General features: G+C 39.2%; 2 protein-coding genes across 3 annotated transcripts; one reads left to right on the top strand and one right to left on the bottom strand.

Moving 5' to 3' along the window:
• Nucleotides 1-1,007: 1,007 nt before the first annotated feature.
• On the top strand, nucleotides 1,008-6,576 carry chp2 (calcineurin-like EF-hand protein 2). Its single transcript, XM_072692065.1, has 7 exons — nucleotides 1,008-1,290; nucleotides 2,755-2,827; nucleotides 2,906-2,986; nucleotides 3,592-3,716; nucleotides 4,293-4,354; nucleotides 4,740-4,862; nucleotides 5,300-6,576. The coding sequence occupies exons 1-7, from the start codon at nucleotides 1,224-1,226 to the stop codon at nucleotides 5,351-5,353; spliced, it is 585 nt and encodes a 194-aa protein (XP_072548166.1). The 5' UTR covers nucleotides 1,008-1,223; the 3' UTR covers nucleotides 5,354-6,576.
• Nucleotides 6,577-6,820: 244 nt separating this feature from the next.
• cox7a1 (cytochrome c oxidase subunit 7A1) lies at nucleotides 6,821-10,128 on the bottom strand. Of its 2 annotated transcripts, XM_072692067.1 has the most exons (4): nucleotides 10,068-10,128; nucleotides 7,614-7,700; nucleotides 7,087-7,171; nucleotides 6,821-6,999 (listed from the first exon to the last, which is right to left on the bottom strand). In XM_072692067.1, exons 1-4 carry the CDS (start codon nucleotides 10,080-10,082, stop codon nucleotides 6,944-6,946), a joined length of 243 nt encoding a protein of 80 aa, XP_072548168.1. In that variant the 5' UTR covers nucleotides 10,083-10,128; the 3' UTR covers nucleotides 6,821-6,943. The 2 variants fall into 2 exon arrangements, with proteins under 2 accessions (XP_072548168.1, XP_072548167.1); XM_072692066.1 differs by lacking the exon at nucleotides 10,068-10,128 and having other exon boundaries at nucleotides 7,614-7,724.
• Between the last annotated feature and the right edge of the window lie 755 nt (nucleotides 10,129-10,883).

The following is a 10,883-nucleotide window of genomic DNA, read 5'->3' as shown; positions in this document are numbered from 1 at the left end:
GGCGCTATTGTTTTTTTAATCCTGTGGTTGACTTTGGGTTCACGTTATCTGGCTAACCGAGAAATCTTGCTGGCCACAGAACTGGAGTTGGGAGACACTCTCCACCATGGCCGCAGCAGCAGAGAAGAATTACAAACCAATAGCGCCACCTAGTGGTAATTATTAACCAATTATTAGATGTGTTTGTCTCGGCGACAGTAAAAAGTGGACATTTGTGTGGCCAGTGTAGAAACGTATGACTCTGAAAGTCATTGTTTCTTAGATATCTCACTATACTAGGGTTTTTAAACACCATCTTACTGGAGCACCACCATCCGCCTTTACATTACTTTAATATTATTTTAACATTATTATTATTATTATTATTTTAATATGAATTATTAAACATTATTTTAATATGAAAAACGTTATTTTAATATGAATGAATGCTTAATTTATTTTGCAAAAAAAAAACAATGAATATTAAATAGGTGATCAGGGCAAATACAATACACAATATTTGAGGTAGAGCAGAAAGAGAATATTTAAACATAAAAATAATCGCAGATTAAAATGAGAATGTGTGTTTAATTGCGTGTTTATCACAATCTTGTTTTGGGAGTGAAATGTTGTACAGTGGCCTGGTGTAGCTGCAGTCATCTCATACTGTCTAAAAGCGCCTGGTTAAAAAGCCTAGTGGTTTTAATAAAAGTATTTAATTGACGCAGAGGTGGTCTGACGTGTTTTGTGTGGGTGTATCTGTGTGTTTGGGTGTAGTAGAACAAATATGGGTGTATGTTTTGTGTTAAATAAAGGCAGTGGGGGTTTGTCTGAGTAAGCGGGTTACTCTTCACGTTGGACCGCGTCTTGTTTTTCCCACTCGTGTTCGTACACGTCCCGCCTCCCGCGCTTGGATTGGCTAGTAGTTCACACTCACCAGCAGCCGCCGGACTGATAGCCAATTGTAGCGCAGGACCATAAACGTGACTGGCCAATCCTGGCGCAAGGAAGCGGGACATAGCGGGAAACGGGCCTTCTCTTTGGATCTGGGGACGTCGGTGTGGATTGGTCGGATTTGATGCCCGTTGTGAATCCAACACAAGCTTGAAACGCTGTCGGTTTTGTCGAGATTTTGCGTTTATAGCGGCAGTGTTTCCGTGTTTCGGGCGGGTCAGGATCGTTTAACCTGTTGGCTATAGAGAGATGTGCGAGGTATAGGCTATGACAGTAAACACCAGAGGGAAATGGGTTCGACCAGCTCCACCCTGTCCAAAATCCCCAACGCAGAGGATTTAATGCAAGAAACGGGCTGTGAGTAGGCTGAAGTTTGCGTTTTCCCCCATAAACGTCCATTTATCCATTATATATCCATTATATTTAGCTGTACAGCACGTTTGTCTTAAACATTTGTCTTAAAAAATGTTTGCCTGAGCTTAGTCTAAAACTGTGGTAAAGTCCTGAACGTGCTCGCTCTAACAGCGTTAGCTAGCTAAGGGTTTTGCTTATCCGGCTCTTTGTAAATAAGTGCATAAATCGTGTAGTTTCTAGCTGTTGGTTGTGACCAACAGGGATTTGATATGTTGATATGTTGGTGTGTTGATGGGTTTCAGGGTGTTGGGAGTCGAAGCTAACTCTAGCTGTGTTTCATGTGTGTTTTCATGTCTCAGAGGGGCTCAGAGGGGCTCAGAGGTGGGACTGTGTCAGAAGGTGATGGACAGTGACAGCAGTCAAGCTTTCAGAAACTTTAGCTAGTCCAAAGCAAACACTATTTTTGTATTTTTAAGTGTGGCAGTAAAATTGCACCTTTTAAACGTTCATCACCATTTAGTATGCTAGCTAAGTAAAATAATGGCTTCAGCAGCCGTCTACAGGGCAAGCTAGCTAATTAGCCATCTAGCTGCCATTAGCTAAAGCACACACTAGCTGGGTGGGTATTATGGAAGCCACAGTGCCACCAGTCTCTTCAGTGTCTTTCTCATCTGATCTTCACGTCCAACTCCCAGCTCTTTCCACCTTAGACAACTTGAAGCCAGATCAATGTGCCATTCTTCTTCGACAGAGTCAGCTCATACTCTGTTGAAGAGCTTGAGAAGGTTGTGAAGGTTGTGCAGGAGTTTGGTTTCTTAGTGAGATTTTTTGGAAGAACTCTAATAACAGTTCATGCCAGACACCACCATTGACACCACCTTTAATTCAGTAGTTTACAAAAAAATTAGTCTAGTTTGCAGTTTCCCTTCCCTCAGAAATGGCTGATCAGTCAGTGCATGTTTACTGTCTTAAATATCCTCCTTCTTTTATAAGGGTAATTTAATTAAAGCCTATGATCTAAGGTGAGAAATCTGATGAGGATACACAGTGAAAACCTTTGTCCTTGTTTATTCTGCTCTTGATTGTCAAAGTGAGTGGTATCACCCTGTAAAGAACCAAAAAGCTCTCTGAGGCCTTCAATAATACCACTCGCTCAACAGTCAAGAGCAACCCAAACTTAATGTCTGATGTTTAAATAAGACACGATCCTCCAAAATCCCCTCGAACTATGTTCTAATCGTAGCTGGTGTCTGATTCTTATTTTAGGCATTCTAAGTAGTAATAAATGTGGGGAAATGGTGTGTTTTTGTTTCTTTTAAACTACATTTCTTCAGTTTTGTTTAGATATATTACCTCCATATTGTTAAAATGAGAATCAGACCATCAATGACCAAACCTTTGACGCCCAGTTTAAATAGGCTATTGTATTGTAATTACTATTGTAACTGTGCCCTGTTTCTCTTGTAGTCACTTCTGCACACATTGCTCGGTTGTATGAACGCTACGAGGCTCTGGACAAAGACAAGAAAGGGTATCTAAGGTAAGAAGCATCAGACTCATTTTAACTTCATCATCTAGGCACAAAATCCAAAGTGTTGACTGTCTGTTTTTCTTAAAGCCCTCAAGATTTCGAAGCCATAAAGGAGCTGGCCATGAATCCTATTTGCGACCGAATAATAGGGGCCTTCTTCTCTTCAGAGTAAGAGCATGTTTGTTTGTTTGTTTGTTTTTTATATTTTGGTCATTTATATAATTAGTTTTAATTACAAGGTTTCACAAGTTAGTTTGGGTGGAAAATTAGCAAAAGAAAAGTTATTTAGTAAAAGTATGTGTAGCATGTCAATTTATATTCAGTTTGGGTGGAAGGTGGAAGTATAAAGTCAGACATATAATTTAGTGAAAGTCAAAGAATAACTACATTTAAACACTCAAGTATATAAAAGTAAAAAGTATATTCTTTAATGCAGAAAATGAAGTGTCAGTCACTTAAGTTGAGCAGAAACTGATTACACTCTAAGCATTAATGGTTTTATATAGTACCAGAAAAGGTCTGTTTCACTTCATGATAGTGGAACCTTTTTTTTTTTTTTTTTTTTTTTGGTGCTACATACAAGCATTTTTTTTCTTAGGTTCTTTTAACCATATACATACATATACATACCTAAAAGACAAATTAAACTAGGCAAGGATCCATTGGTGCATTTGTTCTTTTGAGTTGTCAGTTCTATATAAAACCACTGCCTTTACTAATGACCCCTTGATGGATCCTTTTTTAAAATGTATATGTATGTGCATGTATTTCAGCCAAGAAGCACTGGACTTTTCGTCCTTTGTGAGAATCCTGGCGCATTTTCGTCCTGCTGACAAGAACCGCCCCAAAGAGCCAAACTCACCTGATCCCATTAACAGCAGGAGCAACAAGCTCAAATGTATGTTTCCACTGCTACACCTTTACCTTTTATAGAACTTTACTGAAATTTACCCAGTAGGGCTGGGTGGAATGGCCAGATATGTTTGTATCACAGTATCTTTATGTTATTTATTTTTTATTTATTTCATTTTACACATTTTCATTGTATATCAGTTTTTTTATGTAGGTCTGCAGCTTGTATCAGGAGAACATATATAAATAACATAATTTGATCATAAGTACTAAAAGCTTTGCCCCCCAAAATTACACAATTTATATAGAAATTAGTCCGCAGCATTGGTGGGTTTGGTTTAAATCAGGCCAATCTTAGAACAGAGCAGTGGTTCTTGTGCAGTGAGTGTGTGTGCTCTCTGGAGCTAGCCTGCTCTTGGGTTGTTTATTTTACGCAGTGCTAAATGACTTTCTGTGCTTGTTGTAAGCCGCATTTCTGTGGTATGTAAGAAACCGTTTAAACGGGATGTACCACTTACAGTCACGCCGCCAAGCATTAGCTTCCAGTAATGTATTCTGTCAGATGAAACAACTGCTGCATGTGTCTTCCAGTGTCTTCTTGGCTAATAGGCTGGTTCTATAGTTGCTTTTCAGTTATACGACCAGGACAAGGATGGTAAGATTTCCAGAAATGAGCTTCTCCAGGTCAGTGCATAAGAATATCTTTTAAATACATTGTGTGTCTGTTTGTGTGTGTTTTGTTTTTTAAAACCTCTTCAAGTATCCAGTGTAGTCAGTAAGCCATTATTCCTCTGTACAGTTGTGTGTTAGAACAGTGGGTAACTCGCTCTTCAATCTTATACGTACTGGTAATGATGAGACCAATTTAACATTCAACATTTTACAGTATTTGGGTGGTTAAACCTTGACTGCACCAAAAATCTTGAATCCTTTAAACAGAGAACATGTGAAGAAAGTTAGTATCCCATCAGCTTTACTCAGTGCATTCTCAATCTACTGTAGCACTTTAGAGTAGGTGTGTATCTGCCTGATTTAAGACATTGATTGACAGCTGAAAAGTGATTGACAGGTTCTACGAGCCATGCTGGAGAGGCAGGTAACTGAGGAACAGTTGGAGAGCATAGCAGACCGCACCATTCAAGAAGCAGACCTGGACAGAGATGATGCCATATCTTTTGAGGAGTTCCGCAAGGTAAAACCTAGCATGCACTGTGAGCACACATCTTAAAAAGAAGTGTTACATTTACATGTAGTGAACATAAAGCTCTTCAAATAACTCTATACATACATACATAGGTTTGTGTATGTAGGTTCATATGTTTTTTACTCTTACAACTACATAATGTACATGTTGGGAGTAACCGAATAATACGTCTTAAGATGTGGAACTAAATGTCTGCAGTTATGTTAATCTCTACACTTTTCAGTTAGTGAATACTGCTTCTCTTAATACATCATGATGCAAGTTAAATGCATGTTTCCTCATTATTACTACAAACACAAAATGTCTAGCGCATGAATAGTGTGTCTAAGATATTTTTGTAGAGCTCAGACTAAGACCTGATTTATTATTGTTGTTGTTGTTGTTATATATTATTATTCTTTTTTTCTCTCTTGATTTTGCATTAGTCACTGGAAAAGGTCAACATTGACCACAAGATGAGCATCCGTTTTCTGCGCTAGAGCGTCCTGGGCACTAAAAAGCACTGGGGAATTAAGAGTCTTACTATTTCAGAGCAAGTAAGAGAACACGCTCCGAGTCTTCAGAGGTTTTCCTTATTCTCCGATACTGCTGTGCCTCTCCCTCCCATTACTGTTTTATACTTTCATGCTTGTTACACTACAAACAAATGTCCTGTGTCGTGATATTTACTGGAATGTGGTTATAAATGACATGTCAGAGCTTGGAGGACTGTGTATAGTGCATCAATTACCTGACTCAACTAAGGTTTTTTAGCCTGTTTAACATTCAACAGTTTTGATACCTGACTTTTTGACCTTGCCTGGCTTTACTGTGACTTTGCTTTCTTTTTTCAAAGAGTTTTCTTTTTCAAAGACTGGATTGGCTGCCATCAACTATTGTGTGCGTCTCACGATGCTGTGGAATATACTGGAAAATATATTAAACTGAGCTGCCAGCTCTTTTTCACTGGAGTTGTATGATGAGATGATCTGCAGGTGGCCTAAAGGGTCATGCACAAATGACTGACAATTTGTTTACTGAACTGACAGTAGTATCACATCAGTATTGAAAACACCGATAGGAAACATGAAGAAAATGGATGATAGGAAAAGTTCACTATATAACGATGCACAAATCTGCTTAAAATAATTAATTACTAATGAGAAAAAATATTGGCTGAATGCTTGAAAAATTAAAGTCTACTTATTTTGAAAAACTACTTAAAAGCAGTTTACAAGGAAATGATTTGGAACCCTAAAATATTCCTAGAAAAGATACTAGTGGCTAAATTATTCAGATCTTCATCAGCAGCAGTACATGACTGGTAGAATGAATAAAAAAACGATTGACAGTACAGGTGGATCTTTTAACCGATGGATGCCATGCACGTCTCACATATAATGTTTACCTTTTTACATTTTTGTGATGAATCAAAAAATTTGCAACTACAGACCAGTTTTTTAAGTAATGCACAGTATTTTTTTTTTGTATGCACTCAAGGCTTAATTTTAAGGCTTCCTGCAAAATTTGAGTAATAATCTACCTCAGAAATCCTGACGAGATCTTGTGTGTTGTGTGGATAAAACTGATAAAAAAAAAAGCCTTGAATGCAAGTCGCCCTTTTTAACTTTATTAGCATGGTTTTTGTTTTGGAAATGCAGCCTTTGCTTTTGTATGAATGCCAATGTTGAGAACAATAAAAATACAATTTATATAACTGGAATGGAGTGGGGGAAATTCTCTTTTTCTGACTCCAGTGCTTACGGTTTATTATGTGGAGAATAAATGCAACTTTGTGGCCGTGCAATCTCATGGGTTGAACTGTATTTTCCCCCAGATGTGCTGCTGTGTTTGGCTTAGGCCATAGGGTGGCGGCAAAGACAGCGCTTAAAGGAAAGGAGAGAAGCGAGTTAAAGAGCCCAATGCGCTAGTGTAATCAAATAAAAAAAAAAGGTCAGGGGCAAGGCTTATTTTACACAACCTATACATTTTAATTGGAATTTAATTGTATTTATTTTTTTTACAGCATGAAAGTGAATTCAACTGAATTCAAGTAACAAACACAATAATATCATCTGCTGTCCTCATTCTCACTTGCTCCTGGGCATAGAGGCCACCAGAAGCCAGTAACAGGACAATCCAGTGCCTGTAAACAGAACCAGAGAGAATGTTCAAGGGTGCAGCAAACCACTGAAACGATACTGATGCACACTGTGTGGGTGTAATTTCCCACCAGCAATAGTGAGGCTCATGGTTAAGCGGTAGAGGAGCACATCAGTGGTCCCCCCTTTGATGTGGACCGGCAGACCATTGTCCTCCTAGGAAGCATATGATCACAAACAGATCAGAAATAGAACTGCCCCACCCCCTCGTGGGCGGCAGAGCCTCCTCTAATGAGTCCCACCTGTTCTGGAGAACTTGCTCCAGTAGAGGTTTGGAGCGGCCCTATTGGGCTGGGGAGGGGTGGGGGGTTTATGAGAGAGTCTGGTAAGAGCACGAGGACCCCTGTCCTGGACCCCACATGCCTCATCACTTCAAAATAAAGGTTTCTAAATGGTTATTGGCTAAGAAAAGCATGTAGATGTAGAGGGGGTTTTATTTACATCTTATTGATAGATTTCAAATTTTACTGTTGCATTTCTATTAAAAAAAGCTTCTTTTGCCGCCTTCATTTAAGAGTTTACTCATATCTGTTGCTGTTGTCACAGTTTGTTCATAGTTCTCTGCTTCATTACAAACTATTTATTACATGCAGCTCACCTGGAAAAGCTTCTGCTTCTCTGGGACCTTGTTCTTCATCTGCCTGGCTGTTGTGTTAAAAGCGCGGGTGGCCACCCGCTGAAGGCTCTGCAGGAATTTGACAGAAAACATCTAAAAGCTGCTTAGGCTTTTTAGTTACAGATAATATCTTTTTAGTGGGTTTTCCCCATCACACACAATGCTACCAAGCTGAGCGGGTGAGGGCCTGCACGTACTACTTTCAAGTTATGTGAAGTGACTCTGAATGTTTATCAAGCTTTTGCTAATGGGGGGGGGGGGGGGGGGCTTTATACGCCTCTAGCCTACGCCTGGCATTAGGCATGGAGCCAATAGGTTCATGTTGAGTCCTATTCTATTGGCAATACTTCTCGATAGGAACTAAACAAACTCTTTGTGTGTGCATTTGCACATCCATGTCAACAATGGGTGCAGCTTAAACTAACTGAATGCATTAATTAGAAGGGGTCCACAAGCATTTGGACATGTGGTGTATTAGGGTGAGCAAACATCCTCTCTTTTACTGGACATCCTGGTCCTCTTTTTGGCATCTAGAAAATGTATCCGTTCAAGATTTTATTGAAGTTGTAAAAAAAAAAAAAGTTTTCACATCAGCTTTTGCTCCAACAGTCTGCACACGTCCTGTGTACAGATAAGATTTAAGCATGTCTGTTTTAAGCCCTGCCTTCTCGCCCACCACAGCTGGACTATATGCACCTGCATTTACACGAAACCACTGGTCAAACTGCTTCCCAGAGAGAGAGAGAAAGAGAGCAGTTTCACAAAAGCAGCACGCTGTGATTGATCACAGGATTAAAAAAATTACAATGCAAATAAATATGCAAGTAAATAAACAGATCAGTTTAAAAAAATCCATTTTTTTTTTTTTTTTTTTTTGTTTTGTTTTTTGTCAAGGTCAAAAAGTCAGTGTCACACACACAATTACAGCCAGCTGTTTTCTTTTTTTATAACAACTGACTTTTTTTGTGTGAGTTTTTGTTGGCGTGAAAATATAAAAATGTTCTGTAAAAGAGGTGAAACTTTTTAATTGACCTAATTTGAGACCTGCGACCTCCTAACCTGAAAGGAGATGTTTTGGTTGTGTAGGTTATTCAGCCTATTTATTGGTCTTGGTGAATAAATAAATAAATGTTTAGCTATTAATGTTCACGTATTAATGTACACACAAATACACACTGTCACCGTCCTACAACTTACTACTTGAAGCCCCCCCAGTCACAACATCGTAACCATGATGGACACCTGTATGTGTCTCTTTAAAAAAAAATAATAAATAAATAAATAAATAAACAATTTGTCTGCCTTGTAGCTACTCGGAAACCAATATGTAAGTCATGTAGTAACACTGTAGTAACACTTCTGTGTTGGTGAGAACCTGAAGACCCTGCAGTCCTCTGCAGTGTAAGGGGTTAAATAGCCTATCTGCAGCATGAACCAACGGAACTGTTCAGTTTTACACAGGGAAGTAGTGCTGTTACAGTAAGGTTACAATGTTTTCAGTGGGAAGCCCTTATTATTGTTAAGATTTCCAAACTTTTTCAGAAAGGTATGTCACCGTCAGCTCGTAACCAAAACAGCTTTATTCGTCTGCTTTGACTGTTACATATTAATCAACCACACAGCGCAGAATTGGCACACTGAGTGGTTCCCAAGGTCATAAGAGCAAGCGAAACTGGAGGAGGATTTGGTATTAGTTGCAGTCAGGACTGTGCAACATAGTGAACTGACCAACCAGAGTGTAGTTTACAGAATGAGGGTGGGACAGAACCGATGACCCCTTCCTCTGTGTATGTGCATGTCCACATGTACGCAATGCTAAACCTGGAGAGTGTGACAGTAACCTGTGTGACCTGCATGAACTGCATGTTTTTTGGACAGCGATCTTCGACAAGAAAACTTCACGAGAGCTTCCCATTCAAGGTTTAGGAATTACAGAGGTCTCTTAAACAAAGCTTTCTGGTGTCACACATGGTGCTGTTTGCTTTGAGACAGTTTCTGAGCACACGGTTCCTGGTTTAAAGCTTATTTAGACCAACAACAAACTACTTCTATATGATCTTCCTTTGCTTCGCTCATAAACAAGTGCCTCCATATCAGCTGACAGAGGTTATTTCTGGCCTGTAATCATCCAGCACTTTTTTGTCTATAGCCACTGCTTGGTTTTACACCAACAAACTGCATAAGGAGAGAAAGCTGTGAGATAAAACAGGTGCTAGTGGGAGAGACTGATACTCCTCGCCTCATGATTTCAACTACGTTGTAAGAGGCACAGAGGTCAATCTGCTTGTTATTGGTCTGCTTATATGAGTTAGAGTTCATGCATTAAATGCTTTTTTCTTTCCTCTTTCAAGCTCTACACAAGAAGAACTATCTAGAACCTGTTCTGTAGCAACATCAGAATAGATTCAAAAAGAAGTTCATAAAGTAGGTCTGTACCAGTAAGTGCCTCATGTTGGACGCTGGTCTCTGTGAAGCTTCCTGCTGCTTGTCTGGCCAGGGCCCATACAAGGACGCACACACACACAGCAGCACCTCTGAACAGCTGCCAAGTATGGTGGACTGGAAGGAACAAACTCTTGACAGCAGTTTCTTTTGCAGCTGTACTTCAACAGATATGGGAATTTGCAACACTGCAAACATGAAGATGCTGGTGGATCTTTTGTGGATCTGAATGGAGTTGGACACAGTAAACACAGTGACTAAACTGACTGCAGTTGGACGTTTGGAAACAAAACTGCGCCCAAAAATCCATCATTTAGTAAACAACTGGTGTATTCATAGTGTCATGGTGTCATAGCAATGGATACAATGTGGACGTTAATCTTATGAAGCATAGTAATAAACACTGAAGGGTATTTTCAGTGATATAGTCAGTATTACAAGTATTTATACCAGTTTGTAACATTTTCAATGACATCAAAAGCCTGTAAGTACTGATGTGTGCTTATGCTCACCTTCTCCAGCTGAGCTCTGATACTATGCCTGCAGGTTTCCTGTGTGGTCTCAAAGTTTTATTTGTTGTTTGCATCGTCATACATGGTATGAGTATTAGTGAAATGCTTTAAATAAATAAAATGAATAAATAAAACATTTTATACTCACACAGTTATATCAGAATATCATGGCCACCCCTGATTTATGATAATAAAACACTGCCCATTACATCAGCTCCACTTTCCAGATAGGAGACTGTAGTCCATCTCTGTTTCTCTGGTTACTTTCTTAACCTCCTTTCACCTTGTTCTTCAATGG

Source organism: Salminus brasiliensis, chromosome 11, assembly GCF_030463535.1.
Source record: "Salminus brasiliensis chromosome 11, fSalBra1.hap2, whole genome shotgun sequence".
Taxonomy (NCBI): domain Eukaryota; kingdom Metazoa; phylum Chordata; class Actinopteri; order Characiformes; family Bryconidae; genus Salminus; species Salminus brasiliensis.
Note: the sequence above shows the minus strand (reverse complement) of the source record. Positions and strands in the feature narration are given on the sequence as shown.